The sequence below is a fragment of the Pelobates fuscus genome, chromosome 2 (assembly GCF_036172605.1).
Source record: "Pelobates fuscus isolate aPelFus1 chromosome 2, aPelFus1.pri, whole genome shotgun sequence".
Lineage (NCBI taxonomy): Eukaryota > Metazoa > Chordata > Amphibia > Anura > Pelobatidae > Pelobates > Pelobates fuscus.
The window spans coordinates 430,785,544-430,804,404 of NC_086318.1; the positions used below are offsets into that span (position 1 = coordinate 430,785,544).

The window sequence follows — 18,861 nt, forward strand, 5'->3', positions numbered from 1 at the left end:
ACTGTCTGGTTATCAGTGGCTGCTCTCTCCTCACTGAGTTCGCTCCCTCAACCCCAGAGGCATTGCTCTCATAACTGTATCGTTTCTAGATACACTAGTATCATCCAGAACAGTTCTCATTTATATGATACACTTACCTCTCATGTTATTTTCTCGTTGCCTTTTTTCCCTCCTTCATGGGCACATTATAGTTTGCCATTCTCTCTACCCTACCAGATTCCGTGTTGGATACTGTCAGCGGGGAGTAAACGGAGGGTACATAGCACGAGTCAATCAAGAGTTTATAGTGTACCTGTGAGATATACAGCAGTTTTGGGGGGCGTTCATTCGTATAGTAACTTGTAGGTTATCACCTTAGGTTATACTATCCCCATCCAGCACGCTCTCACATTTATTGATATCCTCCCGATCTATTTTTCTTTATTTTGGTTTTCTTTATTTTGTGTATTGTATTTTCATTTCTCCCCCCCCTTTTTTGTTTTGTATCTGGGTCCTTACCTCAAGCATTTTATGCATTAACTATTAAAAGTTATATTTTACTTTCTTGTACATATGTATGGATAATCACTAGGGGGCGCCCTACTCTCTCTCTGACCTACAAGGTCTGCTTCCTATGTATACAATTTTGTAAGGGTTATCCCCTAATCTGGTCGCCCCAGGACACACCATAAGTTGCTTCCCAGTTTGGGTATTCAACTTACTTTTTTCTCCTCAAAAGGACGCATGAGCCTACAGGCATTGCGCATGAGCGTCCAGTAACGTGGCAAAAAAATTCCCAGCTCCGCAGAGGCTGTCCTAGCACCCCGGTCATACAAATACTCGTTAACGGCTTTTTCTTGTTGGAGCAGGTGGTCGAACATTAGGAGTGCTGAATTCCAACGTGTCGGGCTGTCGCAAATCAAGCGCCTCACTGGCATGTTGTTTCGTCGCTGGATATCTGAAAAGTGCGCCAAGGCCGTGTAGGAACGCCTGAAATGGCCACACTCCTTCCTGGCCTGCTTCAGGACGTCCTGTAAGCCTGGGTACTTATGCACAAAGCGTTGTACGATCAGATTACACACATGTGCCATGCACGGCACATGTGTCAACTTGCCCAAATTCAATGCCGCCAACAAATTTCTTCCGTTGTCACAAACCACTTTGCAGATCTCCAGTTGGTGCGGAGTCAGCCACTGATCCACCTGTGTATTCAGGGCGGACAGGAGTGCTGGTCCGGTGTGACTCTCTGCTTTTAGGCAAGTCAACCCTAAGACGGCATGACATTGCCGTATCCGGGATGTAGAATAGTACCTGGGGGCCGGGGGGGGGGGGGTGCCGTTGATGTGGAGCAAGAAGCAGCAGCAGAAGAGGACTCAGCCGAGGAGGTTATGGAAGAGGATGGAGTAGGAGGAGTAGAGGAGGTGGCAGCAGGCCTGCCTGCAAGTCGTGGTGGTGTCACCAACTCCTCTGCAGAGCCACGCATTCCATGCTTGGCAGCCGTCAGCAGGTTTACCCAATGCGCAGTGTAGGTGATATACCTGCCCTGACCATGCTTTGCAGACCAGGTATCAGTGGTCACATGGACCCTTGCCCCAACACTGTGTGCCAGACATGCCATTACTTCCTTTTGCACAATTGAGTACAGGTTGGGGATTTCCTTTTGTGCAAAGAAATCTCGGCCGGGTACCTTCCACTGTAGTGATGTCGCGAACCGGGTGAACCGCCATAGGCAGGCGAATTTTAAAACCCACAGGGATTCTATCTGGCCACAATAGTGGTTGAAGGGGGGGAAGAGGAGACCTACTCTCCTTCTCCCCCGGCCCCCACCCCTAGGCGGCGGGTGGGGGCCATAAAGATAATGAGGGGGGGGACCTACTGTCCTCCCCCTCTCCGGCCCCGACCCCTGGGTGGCGGGTGGGGGCCATAATGATAATGAGGGGGGGGCTACTGTCCTCCCCCCTCCCGGCCCCCACCCCTGGGCGGCGAGTGGGGGCCATAAAGATAATGAGAGGGGGGACCTATTGTCCTCCCCCCCAGCCCCCATCCCTGGGCGGCGGGTGGGGGACATAAAGATAATGAGGGGGGGACCTACTGTCCTCCCCCTCTCCGGCCCCCACCCCTGTGTGGTGGGTGGGGTCCCTAAAATGAACAATAACAGGGGGACCTGCTGTCCCCCCCTGGCCCCCACCCCTGAGCGGTGGGTGGGGGCCCTAAAATGAACAATAAGGGGGAGACCTATTGTCCCAACCGGCCCCCACCACTGAACCGATTAAAAAAAAAAAAAAAAAAAGTACATATTCACCCATGGAGGGCTCCACGCAGACTGAGCTCTGCAGGGCGGGGGAAGGCTTATAAAGCCTTGCCACAACCTGCAATTAGGCTAAGAACACTCTGTTTGGCTGGTTTAAGCCAATCAGAGTGCTCTTTGTCATTTTATACAGTGTGGGAAAATTCAAAAGAACTTTCCCACGCTGTGTAAAATGACACAGAGCACTGTGATTGGATGGATTTCAAGCCATCCAATCACAGTGCTCTGTGTCATTTTACACAGCGTGGGAAAGTTCTTTCGAATTTTCCCACGCTGTGTAAAATGACACAGAGCACTGTGATTGGATGGATTTCAAGCCCACCAATCAGAGTGCTCTTTGTCATTTTACACAGCGTGGGAAAATTGCAAAGAACTTTCCCACGCTGTGTAAAATGACACAGAGCACTGTGATTGGATGGCTTGAAATCCATCCAATCACAGTGCTCTGTGTCATTTTACACAGCGTGGGAAAGTTCACTGTTTAATAGACATGCCCTACTCGCGGTATTGCGAGTAGGGGCACAATTTACTAATACTAAGAAATGTTGACTTAGTATTAGTAAATTTGGCTAAAAAAAAAAAAAAGGGGGGGCGGACCGAACATCGCATATGTTCGCCATCCGTGGTGAACGTGAACACGCTATGTTCGCCAGTAACTATTCGCCAACGAACCGTTCGGGACATCACTATTCCACTGCGGTGTCCCAATAGCTACAAATTTTTGGAACGCCTCAGACTCCACCAGCTTGTATGGTAAAAGCTGGCGGGCTAAGAGTTCAGACAAGCCAGCTGTCAGACGCTGGGCAAGGGGGTGACTTTGTGACATTGGCTTCTTACACTCAAACATGTCCTTGACAGACACCTGACTGTGGGCAGATGAGCAGGAACTGCTCAAGGTGAGAGACGGAGTGGCGGATGGTTGAGAGGGGGCAAGGAGGACAGCAGTGGTTGACGTGGCTGCAGATGCTGGACCAGGAGGAGGATGGCAGCTTTGAGTTTGTGTGCTGCTTGTACTCATGTGTTGATCCCATAGGGGTTTGTGATCATGTGCCTTCGCAAAGCAATTGTACCTAGGTGGGTGTTGAACTTTCCACGACTCAGTTTCTTTTGGTGCAGGTTGCAAATGGCATCGCTGTTGTCAGAGGCAGACACACACAAAAAATGCCACACTGCTGAGCTCTGCAATGACGGCATTCTGGTGGTGGCAACAGCATGCATTGATTGGCGTGATGTCTGGCTGACCCCGGGTGCCGATGCATGCTGTCTGACTGTGCCACTAGCTCCTTGCGATGACCTCCCCCTGCTTCCAACACGTCTCCTCCTCCTCTCTGTCTCCCCATCTGAACTTTCCCCCTTTCTTCTTCTCTTCTAGCGGGCACCCACGTGACATCCACGGACGCATCGTCATCATCAACCGCTTCACTTGTTTCTGACAACTCAGCAAAGGAAGCAGCAGCGGGTACAACATTATCATCATCACACCGCACATCCATGTGTGTAATGCTGCCTGACTGAGATATATCCCTGTTATCTACATCCTCTGGCAATAATGCTTGCGCATCACTCATTTCTACCAACTGATGTGTAAATAACTCCTCTGACATATCAAGTGAAGCGGCTGTGGTGCTAGTGTTGGTGGTGGCGGCAGGCGGGCGAGTGGTAACTTGAGAGGTGCCCGAAGCTAAGCTGGAGGAGGATGGTGCATCGAGGTTCCGAGCGGAAGATTGGGTGTCCTGTGTTAGCCAGTCAACTATGTCCTCAGAACTTTTCGAGTTCAGGGTACGTGGCCTCTGAACACTGGGCATTATTCTAGAGCCAAAGGGAATCACAGCACCACGACCACGACGGCCCCTGAGGGGTGGCCTGCCACTGCCTGTCATTTTTTTTTTTGATTAGTCTTACTATGTGTGCAAGCTACTGTGACAACAGATATGAGTGGCACTGTGCACTGGCAGAAGTTGGCAGAGTAAAAGCTGTAGGCCTGACACACACGCTTGCAGACAACTAACTGCTATTCAATCTATTACAGTCAAAATTGTATTTTTTTTTTAAATGTACACTACTGTTACACCAGATATGAGTTGCACTGGTGTGACACTGTGCCCTGGCAGGCCCTGAAACGCACACGTGTGAAGGAAACTGACTGCTATTATTTCACAGTCAAATTTCTAGTTTTTTTTAAATGTACACTACTGTTACACCAGATATGAGTTGCACTGGTGTGACACTGTGCCCTGGCAGGCCCTGAAACGCACACGTGTGAAGGAAACTAACTGCTATTATTTCACAGTCAAATTTCTAGTTTTTTTTTTTTAAATGTACACTACTGTTACACCAGATATGAGTTGCACTGGTGTGACACTGTGCCCTGGCATGCCCTGAAACGTACACGTGTGAAGGAAACTGACTGCTATTATTTCACAGTCAAAAAAGTGTTGCTTTTTTTAAATGTACACTACTGTTACACCAGATATGAGTTGCACTGGTGTGACACTGTGCCCTGGCAGACCCTGAAATGCACACGTGTGAAGGAAACTGACTGCTATTATTTCTAGTCAAAAAAGTGTTTTATTTTTTAAATGTACACTACTGTTACACCAGATATGAGTTGCACTGGTGTGACACTGTGCCCTGGCAGGCCCTGAAACGCACACGTGTGAAGGAAACTGACTGCTATTATTTCACAGTCAAATTTCTAGTTTTTTTTTTTTTTTATGTACACTACTGTTACACCATATATGAGTTGCACTGGTGTGACACTGTGCCCTGGCAGGCCCTGAAACACACACGTGTAAAGGAAACTGAGTGCTATTATTTCACAGTCAAAAAAGTGTTGTTTTTTTTAAATGTACACTACTGTTACACCAGATATGAGTTGCACTGGTGTGACACTGTGCCCTGGCAGGCCCTGAAATGCACACGTGTGAAGGAAACTGACTGCTATTATATTGTAGTCAAAAAAGTTTTTTTTTTTTTTTTTAAATGCAAGCTATTGTGACACCAGATATGAGTGGTGGCACTGGGCAAGTGGGAACAGTATACGCTGTGAGCCTGACACACACGCTGGCAGGCAGGCAACTGCAATTAGATTACGCAGAAAAAAAAAAAGCAGACTGATGTTCTAGCCCTAAAAAGGGTTTTTTGGGGTGCTGTCCTTACAGCAGAGATCAGATGAGTCCTTCAGGACTGTAGTGGACACTGAATACACTAGCCTAGCTATCAATTTCCCTATTAAATCAGCAGCAGCACACTGTCCCTCCTCTCACTAAGAATGCAGCTTCAGAATGAATCTAAAATGGATGCTGTCCAGGAGGTGGGCGGGTCTGGGAGGGAGGGTCTGCTGCTGTTTGGCTGGAATGTGTCTGCTGACTGTGAGGTACAGGGTCAAAGTTTACTCAATGATGATGAATAGGGGGCGGACCGAACATCGCATATGTTCGCCGTCCGTGGCGAACGCGAACAAGCTATGTTCGCCAGGAACTATTCGCCAGCGAACCGTTCGGGACATCACTATTGATCAATCATTATTAATTCAAACTCACTAAAACATTCCGTCTTCCCTTGTTTTGAGCAGTGACTGTCTTTCTGCTTCAGTCACTTCCTTCCAAAATGGACACCTGTCGGTGGGAAAAAAACAAAAACATAAAAATCGTGAAATTTAGAATAATATGAAGAAACGAATTATTATATTCTCAAGCAGTCAATTAACTCAAAATGTATTTACCAAACTGATGAACATGGAGTAGGTATTTAGGGCAAAATACATAGTAACTAGAATCAAAATGTACACATATGTAGCTATTAATCCTGTTTCGGACCTGAATCTACAAATTTATAATTTAAAATACTAGTGTTGTTTTTATGAAATAGAACACTGAGAAACATTTTAAATCTGCTAATGCATTATAATGGTGAGTGGCTCAGCTATGGGCAATGTTATTATTATTATTATTAATATTATTATTATTATTATTACTATTATTATTACTATTATTATTGGTATTTATATGGCGCCAGCTTATTCTGCAGTGCTTTACAATAAAAGAGGAATTTACCAAATGAGACAATAACAAAGTATAACATGAACAATAGGTAGTTGAGAACGCTTCTTAAAACAAGTTTACAGTCTTGAGGAGGTGGGGTATAATAACACAACAGGAAGGGTATTGAGGGAGATAGCAATTAGATGTGGTGGGAAAGTAGCAGAACTGGGGTGGAGTGTGGCCCTTTAGGAGAGAGCAAAAGGAAGGTTTGAGAGATAGAAGTTACTCTTGGAGGCCATAAGCATTCCCGAAAAGATGGGTTTTGAGGGACTGCTTAAGACTAGGGAAGAGTCTGACAGAGGTAGGCAGGATGTTCCAAAGGAAAAGAGCCGCCCGTGAGAAGTCTTGCAGGTGTGCATTTGCAGTAAAAGTGCGAGCAGCAGACAGGAGAAGTGGAGAGATCAAGAGGGGGCATACCTATGAATCAATGAAAAAATGTAAGAGGGGCTAGAGTTGGTTAGAGCTTTATAGGTAAGGGTTAGCATTTTAAATGGACACCTGTAGGATACAGCAAGCCAGTGTAAGCAGCGACAGAGGGCTGAGATGTGAGAGGAGCGAGAGAAAGATCAGCCTGGCAGCAGCATTCATCACAGATTGTAGGGAGTAGTACGGCTTCTGGGGAGACCAATTAGGAGAGAATTACAGTAATCCATGCAAGAGATGACTAGAGCATGAACAAGCTCCTTGACAGCGTCTTGCATAAGAGATGGGCATATGCAAGCAATGTTTTTAAGGTGGAATCTACAGGTTTTAGCAACAGACTGAACATGAGGTACAAAGGTGAGGCCAGGGTCAAAAATGACACTAAGACAGCGTGCTTGAAAGGATGGGGTGAGGCAAGTACCATCAACCTGCAGGGAGAGTGAAGGAGGAGGATCAGTGTTATGAGGAGGAAAAATAAGAAACTCAGTTTTACAGAGACTGAGTTTCAGAAGTTTTACAGAGACTGAGTTTCAGAAAGTGGGAGGACATCCAATCAGAGATAGAAGAAAGGCAATTGGTGACACGATGTAGGACAGCAGGGGAGAGGTCCAGGGAGGAGAGATATATCTGGTTGTCATCAGTGTACAGGTGATAGTGGAATCCAAATGAATTAATGAGTTTGCCAAGAGAGGCAGTACAGAGAGAGAACAAAAGGGACCAATAACTGAACCTTGAGGGACTCCGACTGAGACAGAATGAGGAGAGGAAGTGTCATTGGAAAAAGAGACACTGAAAGAGCATTGGGAGAGATAGGGGAAGAACCATGAAAGGGCTGTGTCACAGAGACCAAGAGATGTAAGAGTTAGGAGAAGGAGGTCATGATCAACAGTGTCAAATGCAGCAGAGAGGTCAAGAAGAATTAGGAAGGAGCAGAGGCCTTTAGATTTAGCTGCAATTAGTTCATTTGTAACTTGAATCAGAGCAATCTCTGTGGAGTGGAGGGTGCAGATTCCAGGCTGAAGAGGGTCAAGGAGAGAGCTGGAATTGAGCTATGTTCACCACTATACCACCAACGCTGAGAGAGCTGGAATTGAGAAAGCAAGTCAGATGGGTAAAGACAAGTCTTTCCAAAAGCTTTGAGGAAAAAGGGAGCAGGGATATGGAACGGTAGTTGAAAGGGGAAGTTAGGTCAAGAGATGGCTTTTTGAGGACATGTACAACAGTTGCATGTTTAAGGGAAGCTGGGACAACACCAAACGAAAAAGAGCATTTGAAGATGTGCGTTAACGACTGCACCAGACAAGGGGCATGGAGCTCTGATGACGTGGGATGGGATCAAGCGGACATGTGGTGGGACGAGAGGAGAGGAGAAGCACAGCCACCTCCTGTTCAGTAGCTGGAGAGAAGTCTTGAAGGGTTGGGATGGAATGGTCCAATTGAGGTTGCAATAAAGAGGGGAGAAGGGGGGAGAATTCATTTCTTAACTGTTTAATCTTGTCAGTAAAGTAACATGCAAAGCTATCAGCTGAAAGATTAGTTTGATGGGGTGGCCATAGCAGGGCGAAAAAGAGCGTTAAAGGTATTAAAAAGATGTCTAGGATTGCAGGAGCATTAACTAATGAGAGAGGAAAAGTAGGACTGTTTAGCAAGGGTGAGGGCTGTGCTGTATGAACACAAGACAAATTTATAATGTAGAAAGTCTGACAAAGTGTGAGACTTGTTACCTCCCTGGCCACATGCTATGATTATTGCAGCCACAATGTACAATCAAAGAAAAGCCTGGGTCTATTACAATGTGTAGGCCTGGAGCTTCCACTCAAATAGCCCCTATGTTAATGGCACGGTTTGAAACAAGCAGTCTGTCTCCTAGCCATCAATTATCTTTTTTCCCCATTGATCCCTTTTTCTGGAGCCATGGGCAGAATTCCAAATCAGGAATCAAAATTAAAACTTTGGTTTGTGATTAAACTACAATGGAATCATTAATCACAGCAGCTAAAGGGTGCCTATCCTCAAGAGTTAGTTAAATATAATTTATCAGTAGATATTATAAATATCACACGAAATAAGAAAATAATTAGCAATTTCCTTCCAAAAAATTGAAATATACAGAAGTTGATGTCATATATTTCCAATTATATGTCAGTGTATCAGACTTTAAATATTACATGTCATTCCAAGGTCCCATCCATTCTCCATAGCCCCAAGGGTTCCAGATTTGAATTAGATTCACCAATTGATTTCTAAAATGAACCTAAAAAAATAAAATAAATAAATAAATAATAAATTCGAATATTTTATCAATCTGCAGTAGATACCTAGATTAAGGGTTATAGATACGGGCACTGTAAGCGGCACTGTAACTCTAAACTTACCTCATCCCAAATTTGGAAGAATTGCAAGTTGCTTATTAATATTCATGTAAGACACTCTTCGAAATTATTTTTAAAAATGTATTATTTCCTATGTAATGTATGTCAATTTATAAAAACTAGAACATTGTAAATTAAAAAGTTATCAGTTTGTATCAGTCTTGTTAACAAAGATAATACAATATATTAAATAATAAAGAGGCAAAATAGCTCAGAAAAAAATATACTTACACACTATGTTTAAAACACACAAAGTGCTATAAATCTATTACAATATTAATTCAGTAATATATGGCTTCATAAGCTACTGATGTTTTCTTCAATGTATCACCCTCTTTATAATTATTTTGGTGCATAAAATATACTTTGAAAATGTGATAAAACGCACCACCTAAAAATCACGATTTGTAGGCAACCCTAGAACATGTAGTATTTAATAAATGATCTGTGTAAATGAAGACCATATTGTATTTAGCCAACCACTGCAGCAAAGTATCCCTAACACAAATTATAACCCATTGTGCCACTGTCTGTACCACTAACTATCTTCACTGCTAATCTGCTTCAAGCAACTCTCATGACATTAACACACATTCCTGAAATGTATTTAAATTGTAGGAGACTTGTTTGGAGCAGATTAGCAGTGAAGCAGGTAAGTGATATAGTCAAGGACCAACCTTTTTTCCATTTGAAAATTTAGAATTTTTTTTTAGGTGCATAAACCTAGACACAGTGCTGGGTTTAAACACAATATTGCAATATCGTCATGTGTTGAGACCAAGTACTTTCATTTTGTACATTGTACAAGTCATTTAAAAAAACCTTGAAACATTCAAATGTTTTACTTTTTGTGTGTTTGTGTGCACTAATCCCAATGTATGTATTTTGCATAAAAATACCATTAATGTGAGGTTGGTTTTATAAATGTTTGCTGTTAGCCAACAGTCTATTTTAAGTGTTTATACGTCATATAGGAAATTATCATATTAATAGTATTACACTACTATGTTTTATCCGCATGTCTATGCCTATAGAGATACATGTAGATAAATCACTATAGGTAAAGTGCAATTTATGTGGAAGTATAAAATATAATGAGTATTTCACTGAACAAGTCAATATGACATTGATGAATAGGACTAATGTGGCTGACTTAACAAAGCTCACACCATTGGGTTGCATGATGAAGGGTGAAATATGATTGAAATCAGCACATCCTGGTCATAACATGCTAAGAGTTTGTAAATTCATAGAACGCCGTTAACGCAGTTAAATGTTGTGCTTTGAATTAAGTGCATTACTTATTTTAGAGACTTTGCGACTTGTCTCAAGTTATGTAAAAGTGGAGTCATTAGTGATTTATCACAGCCACCAAATAAAGTGACCTTATCATTCCCTGTCATTTAGATGCAATTGATTTGTGACTACATCTGTGGACAATTCCAAAATTCCATAAAGAACGTTGCACAGAATTGACATTAGCCAGATTTTAGCTCTAGTTCTGGGCTGATTCTAGGCACCACGGCCACTTCAAATCAGTAAAGTGGTCATGGTGTTTGGAGTAATCCTTTAATAATGATGAGGACAAATAACTGTCATCTTAAATAAGACTGCACATATGGGTAAGGTTTTAATCATTGGATATTTTAATTATCCAGAGATTGAATGAACTAGAGGGACTAGTAGTTTAGCAAGGTTAAACAGGTTTTCGAATCTGTTAAATTACACTGTCATGTCTCAGTTAGTAGAAGCATTAACCAGAATAGATGTGCGTCCGGATCCTGTTATAACTAATAATATTTTTATATTTTCACACATTCAGGTAAGGGAACTCTTGGAAAACAGTAAAAACTGTTAAGGACAAGCGCTTTTTGTCACCAACTACTACAACGAAAAAAAAAAAAGAGGGAAAAGAACGTAGCGCTTATGAACTAGATGAACAAATTGTCACCTTTTTTGTTCTGTTGGAAGATAAATTCTCATTTAAGTCTCAAATAAGTTGATATCTACAAAAGATAATCAAACATAGTGTAGATGGTGCATAGCCGTAAGGTTATATATACATATAAGTATTACACACTCACAAACGGAGAGCTATGGACCCAGCTCTGGTTTGAATCTCTTCTGGGTCCGTATAGACGACCCACCCCTACTACGGATATATGTCTTGTCCTAAAGGGGAATAGATACACCAGAGATTGCGCAGCACAGTTTGTGATAGTATAACATAAAATGCCGTTCCCAAATGGGTACTTACAAACAGGGAGTCTGAATTGACTCAATTTCTGAGCGATATGCAGATTAGGGACTGCACTCCCAAATGTAGAATGATGAATGGAGAAGCAGGATGAAGAATAAAAAAGAATAAAACAAATGTATTAATATAATCTATAAATTAAAAAAGGCACAATGTTCAAATAAAACCGGAACGCGTTTCACCTCTGGGACGTGGCTTCTTCAACCGGATCAATGAGCTGAATGTTTCCTGGTTCCCCGTCTTCGTTTAAATACCGAGCCAAATCAACAGATGGACTGCCGGTGTGTGTGTGTACCGCACACGTCGTTACCACCCACAGGTAAGACGTGTGCGGTCCATGCCTCATTATCATGCCGTGATCGGAGGTAGCTGAACGGATTCTCTCACTCGGAGTTCCGTCAGCTGCCTTCGACTCTACAAAGCCAATTAAGATAACTCATTGCTGTAATTCAAATTCATGTGTAGTCTTCTGAAATAATAATTAATTCAGTTGGATATTCTAATCTTCCACCATCTCTTATGAACAGGGGAGTCCACGTGGATTGCATTAACTCATAAAATGCCAAAGTCCATAAAAACAGGGCTACATGAAAGAAGAGGATGGAGAATAATATCAGTCCTTAATATTCATATGTATATCGTATCAAATAAAATGGATACATCTTGCACATCATAAAATGAATACATCTTGCACATCATATTAACCTCTTCCTAAATAAAACCTGATTTTATTAAAGACACGGAGGCTCCTATTATGCTTCTCTTTCTTTTAATTTTCCCTCAGCAGCGAAGAGAGAAATGAGTAAAAAGAGAAAAAGCATATCATTAACATATATACATATTCAACATATTCAACAGTGCTACATAAGGGAACCTCCCCCTTCCAGTATATAAGGTGTAGCACTCTCTTCCTCTTCCTCTTTCTTCGCTGCTCCCTCAGACCAGCTAAGTACCTTCATTGACTATATAATATTATTGTCATTTGTATCTTCATTGACTGTCCCTGCTTTTCTGCAGGGCTTGTTTCTGATTTATTTATTCCTATTATATATTTCACTACTGTGTTAATTCTATCCTTTGGGGTGGGCTCAGGTCCCTCTTTCTCTCTGGGCTGTTTTGACCCGGCCCGTTTTTGCCCGGGTCCCAGGGCTCTTCGAGTGCCCCAGGCATTCCCCCCACCCCCCCATAGCCGTTTTACCCCCCGGCTTACCCCAGCGGTTTTCTCTCTTCTCCGGTTCCGCCGCACGCACGTTCTGCGCATGCGCGGAAGACGCGCGGCGGGCATTTTGTTGGTTTCTTGTCGCCGGATGCGCCGGCGGCCATTTTAAAGCCCCATTTCTCTGCGTTTTTTGCTTCATTGCTCCGTGGAGGCTGCATGCTCCCTGCTCCTGCTCCTATACCGGGTATTTCTCTCCTGCTCTGTCCTTTGTGCGTGGGTTAAGCAATCCAGCACCTATCTCTGTCCTATACTCTCGATATTTGCATTATATTATCTATAATTATGCAGTCTGCCTGCAGTGATTTAATTCCTCACCCTGTATTTAACCCAAAGGTTTTTGGCGGGGCCGGTAGAGGTAGGAGCCGTCTACCCGGCCGCAACCCCCGGGGTTTCTCTAGACCGGGTAGAGGCTCCTTCAACCAGCAGAGACCGACCCAGGAACGTGCTGGGGAGGCAAGAAGTGGCGCTTCACGTGCCTGCCCTTCGGTCTGTCCTCCACCCCATGGTGTTTCACAAAAGTACTGAAACCGCTGGTGGCCTTCCTCAGATTACATGATTACAGATTACATGGGGTCCGCCTCATCATCTACCTCATCATCTACCTGGACGACATTCTCATACTCTCCGGGACTCGATCCCTCTTACTAGAGCACTTAGGGTGGGCCCTACACCTCATACAGAACCTGGGCTTCCTTGTAATCTGGAAGAAATCGGTTCTGATTCCCTCTCAACAAATGGAATTCCTCGGATTCCGAATTGACTCAGTCCTACAAGTTCTCTGCCTCCCGGCGGAAAAGATGTCCAACATCAAGAAGGAAATAAGGAAACTTATGCAACGGCCAGACATATCTCTCCGCCAACTGGCATGGGTCATCGGCCTGTTGGCAGCCCCTATGCAGGCGATTTTCCCAGGTCCGCTACACTACAGAGCACTACAGCGTCTGAAAGCGGCATGCCTGCGAAGTGGCCACTCGTACGAATCTCACATTACCCTGGACATGGAATCGAGGGAGGAACTGAACTGGTGGCTAACCCACATGGAAGCATGGAATGGTCGGGCGATCTTCGGGTCCACTCCAGATCTGGTGATAGAATCGGACGCCAGCTTACATGGTTGGGGCGCACGCTGCGGCAATATATCCACAGGAGGCAGATGGTCCACGGAAGAGTCCTTCTTACACATAAACTCTCTGGAACTGCTGGCGGCCTCGTTCGCCATTCGCAGTCTCTCACCCAAAGGCATCTCATGCTCGATTCTGCTCAAACTGGACAATGTCTCAGCAGTGCGATACATAAACCATCTAGGGGGAACCAGGTCCCGCATCCTAGCGGTTTTGGCCAGAGACTTCTGGAATTACTGCTTACAGAACAGCGTGTCCGTTACCGCGGAACACATCCCAGGCCTGGACAACTACACCGCGGACTGGAACTCCCGCTACTTGAGGGACTCAGGAGACTGGAGACTGCTACCGAGCGTATTCCACAGGATCTCATCCCTATGGGGACCTTTGAGCACAGACCAAAGCCCTTTCAGGGGCCCATGATGCAGAGCTAACCTCTGACACTAAAGATGCCCTGGTGTTTGACCCAGACAACCTCAGGCACCCCCGCTCCGCTGAATGGGAGCCTTCGGACCACATAGCCAGATACCTGGCCCTCAGAGTCCGTAAATCCCTCTCACAAGAGGGTCGCAACAAACTAAGGGCGGAATGCCCCCACCCGATCATACCCGATGCTGTGGCTAAGACCCCTGTGGTAGACCCCCAGATTGTACAGTTCCTGGGCAAGACGGGTTGGAAACCCAAAAAGGGCCTGGACTACTCCATGCGCAATTGTCAGGACAAATTCCTTGACACCCTGGGCCCAGTCACCAAGCTGTATGAGCTACTAGAAACGGCTCAGTCTAGTGGGGCTCCAATAGACTTTGATGTAGCGTTCGGATGGCTCCAATGCCTAATATGCATGATAGGCAACGCCAATACGGCTATGTCGGCCGAACGCAGGAAGGCCATCCTGCTTAAAATTGAGCCCAAGCTCGCGAGCATGGCCTCCAATGAGCCCGGTGCCTCCGCAAAAGGCCTTCTATTTGGAGAGTCCTTCGTAAAGGACCTAGGGTCTTACGTCAAGACCTTCATGGCTTTGGACAAAGCCCAATCCTCCATCAAGCGGGTATTTAACCCGAAGGTTTTTGGCGGGGCCGGTAGAGGTAGGAGCCGTCTACCCGGCCGCAACCCCCGGGGTTTCTCCAGACCGGGTAGAGGCTCCTTCAACCAGCAGAGACCGACCCAGGAACGTGCTGGGGAGGCAAGAAGTGGCGCTTCACGTGCCTGCCCTTCGGTCTGTCCTCCGCCCCATGGTGTTTCACAAAAGTACTGAAACCGCTGGTGGCCTTCCTCAGATTACATGATTACAGATTACATGGGGTCCGCCTCAAGAGCTCGTTGGTCCTGATAACCCCATGCTGGAGATCTCAACCTTGGTTCCCACACCTACTGGAGATGGCGATAGACCACCCAAGGCTACTACCAGACCATCCATCTCTGCTGACCAACCCAGATGGGGAGAACCACTCCCTAGTGGAACAGGGCCTTCTCCGCCTCATGGCATGGCTCCTTTCCGGGGACCCTGGGAAATCGCAGAGGTTTCGAGCACAACTATGCAACTCCTGGCAAACGCATGGGCACCTGGTACACGGCAAGCATATGCTGCGGCATGGAGACAGTGGGCCAATTGGTGCCTGGAACGATCGTTGGATCCGGTATCAGCCCCTGTGAAGTCGGTACTAGACTTCATTACACACCTGTTCGAGTCAGGCAAAGCCTTCCGCACGGTCAATGTATTCCGCTCGGCCATATCGGCCGGACATGACCAGGTGGACGGCCTCCCTCTGGGGAAAAATCCTCTAATTTGTTGCCTGCTCAAGGGAGTCCGCTTCTCACGTCCCCCCACATCCAGATATGGATCCTTCTGGGACGTCAACTGTGTGTTCAGACTCCTAGATGGCTGGCCCACAAACGTGGAACTATCACTTAAACAAATATCGGCAAAACTACTTATGCTGCTCTGCCTACTATCCTGTAAGCGGGTATCGGACATAAGAGCCTTGGACTGGCGAGCCCGCACATTCACTCCGGAGGGGGTGTCGTTTGATATCTCACGGAGAACGAAGTCGGCTACCAAACAGGTTTTCTATCCACGTATATCGTGCTTGCCAAACTTATGCCCAATAGCATGCCTAAAGGAGTACGAGTCTCGCACCTCTACACTACGCCTGTCCAATGACGGCCCCCTGTTCATCTCCCTGAAGAAACCTCATCTACCTGTATCCACACCGACACTGGCACGATGGATCAAATGGCTGCTAGCTACAGCCGGGATCGATGTCTCAGTTTTCTCATCACACTCTGTTAGAGGCGCCATGGCCTCAAAAGCATCGGCAGCCGGATGCCGCTTGGAAGACATACTGAAGGCTGCAGATTGGTCTACGGAATCCACCTTCCAGAATTTTTACTTTAGACCGATACAACATTTTTCAGATAAGATTATAGCTCAGCTTTAAAAAAGCATAATAGGAGCCTCCTAGATTCCTAGATTTTACTAGTAACATGACGTAAAGTCATGATTTTATTAATGACACGGAGGCGAGTATTATTCCCTCCCTCCCTCCCTGGGTTGGAAGCGGTGGAATGTTTCTTTCACAGCCTGTTAGTCTAGACTGACTCACGACTTACCCTCATACTTTCAGGACGGGTCTTCCTGGCCCAAGTTTATTATGTTACGCTTGGCCTAGTTGACATTGTTTTTTCTGTAGACGCTGTGACACCTTTTCTTTCAGACATAGTAGACATTAGTTTTACATTTGGTTATTACTGTTGCATATCTATATATTATGTCAGTCTATTATGACGTTTATATTCCTTTCAGAAGTGAAGGTTACAAGAAATACTGGAATATGATGCAACCAGTTGTCAGTTGAGATTTTACCATATTTCTCCTCTCCTTTTTAGCATGATTCCACAAGCCAATGGAACTGACAGGAGCTTCAAGGTTGACTCCGCATTTCCCTAGGAAGAGATGTTCAACTTCCCAGGATTACAGTTTCAAGTTCAAAGTTCTTGTTCGGTTGACTGGTCTTCGGATCGCTACGGAAAGAGGAAGAGGAAGAGAGTGCTACACCTTATATACTGGAAGGGGGAGGTTCCCTTATGTAGCACTGTTGAATATGTTGAATATGTATATATGTTAATGATATGTTTTTTTCTCTTTTTACTCATTTCTCTCTTCGCTGCTGAGGGAAAATTAAAAGAAAGAGTATCATAATACTCGCCTCCGTGTCATTAATAAAATCATGACTTTACGTCATGTTACTAGTAAAATCTAGGAATTCAGATACATAAAAATACACAATGTAATTTAATTTTCAATGTTAGTTATGTTAATACAAAGCTTATATTCTGTATCAGAAGATTAATTTAAACATTTAAATTCGTTCTTAGTGTAAAATAAATACCAAATATAATATGCAAGTACACTATAAATGCTTACTCAACTATAATTAATCTCACTCTATAGTAGTGAATAAAATCCCTTTAGCTGAATAAAAAGTTGATAATTATATTTATTTTGTTGGTATATTAATAATTGTCTAAGGGGAGAGTCCATACTTGCAATATCTGGAAAGACAATTGATAGTCTATCACATATTATTCCTGATGTTTTTTTCTTCTCATAAAACTTATTATTAAATTGTAACATAATAAAATATCTCTAAATTTAAGTCAACTGGCCTTAAATCAAATCGTGTAAGATTATAAGAAATGGCAAAGCTCAAAATAGGAGTTGAGCCCATAGGGAATTAATGTATTTAATGTATAAATCCATTCCATCTCTGATTTTCCTAATTCTTTAATTAAATCTCCCCCTCTCCAATTTCTATCTATTTTTTTTAAACCCATGATAGAAATTGGTCAGGCTTTTGGTCATGAAACCTTTTACTATGGCTCGAAACACTGTGTTGTTCGAACCCTTTCTGAATTTATATATGTGTTCTCTGATCCTCACGTGTAGGGTTCTAGTTGTCCGGCCCACATATCTAAAGCCACAAGGGCAAGTTAGGAGGTAAATTAGATTCTTCGTATAACACGTCATGAAGTGTCTAATAGGTATTTTTACATTTTCGTTTAGGACTATATCCTTAATTATCCTTCTATTACATCCAGACTTTTTTACAAGATTGACATGAGCCACAACCATAAAAACCCCTTTCATTTTTAAACATGGTTGGGAGATATTTTTTCTCTTTCAGGGAACTTCGTACTAAAGTACTTTTAAGGTTTCTCACACCTCTATAAATTATTCTAGGTTTGTGAGGAAGAATAGGTTTCAGGGCAGGATCCTGTAATAAAATCGGCCAATACTTATTAATGATTCTGCGTATTTGTTGATTATGTGTATTAAAATTACAAATAAAAGGAGGCATTTTCCAACCAAGGGGAATGGTGACAACTTATACTTTCGATAAAACTATTACAATCTACTGTTTTAAAATGATTCCTAGTCTTGATTTTCCCCTCTTCGATATAGATATCAAGATCTAAAAAAGTGACCTCCTCCTTACTCCATGCGCTAGTCCTTATCCCCATTTTGCATCTTTCGTTTTTCCTTCTGTTCTAAGGTACTTAGCGGCTAACTTTATTTAAACTATGTCTTTATTTGACAAAAGGAGGAATACTCATGCCACTATGGAGTTGGAACTGGCTAATTGGTCTAATAAAACTATCACTAGACCACCAGTCACAACACCCAGAGTGAGCAATGAATTGGAGAGGCTATTAGAAAAAGAGTTAAAAAATAAAATGGGAGATAACCACTTTAGAGAAATATATTGAGGAAAAAGTAACACCAAGAGGTCTTAGATATTTTAACATGCCAACTTTTGACAGAGATAGTGATAGTTTTATGGAGGAGTGGAACAATATGCTGGAGAGTTTTTCTTTCAGTAGTATGAATTTGATTATTAATAGAAGAAAGGAAAATTTAAAATAATTAGATAAAGAAATAAGCAAATGTCAAGATGTTTTATTAAATTCCTCTAATGAGGAACTATTTGAGGACATTACGTCCCGTATTGAAAAGAACTTGGCTAGATTGGAAAAAGAAGTCATGGGAATTAAGAAAAATAAGTACCTTAGAGATACTCGTGATTATGAATTAAAACAAGTAAGATCCTTTTCCAAATACGAACAGCAGAATAGAGCCAA

General features: G+C 43.7%; 1 protein-coding gene across 2 annotated transcripts in view; it reads right to left on the bottom strand.

Annotated features, from left to right (window-relative positions):
* LOC134587590 (calpain-13-like) overlaps positions 1 to 18,861 on the bottom strand; it is a 242,171-nt gene that overhangs the window by 167,224 nt on the left and 56,086 nt on the right. For both annotated transcript variants that reach the window (XM_063444079.1, XM_063444078.1), the window contains exons 10-11: positions 8,922 to 9,007; positions 5,830 to 5,904 (exon numbers count right to left, since the gene is read on the bottom strand). In XM_063444079.1, the coding sequence (XP_063300149.1) occupies positions 5,830 to 5,904; positions 8,922 to 9,007 (161 nt within the window). The remainder of the gene's footprint in view (positions 1 to 5,829; positions 5,905 to 8,921; positions 9,008 to 18,861) is intronic.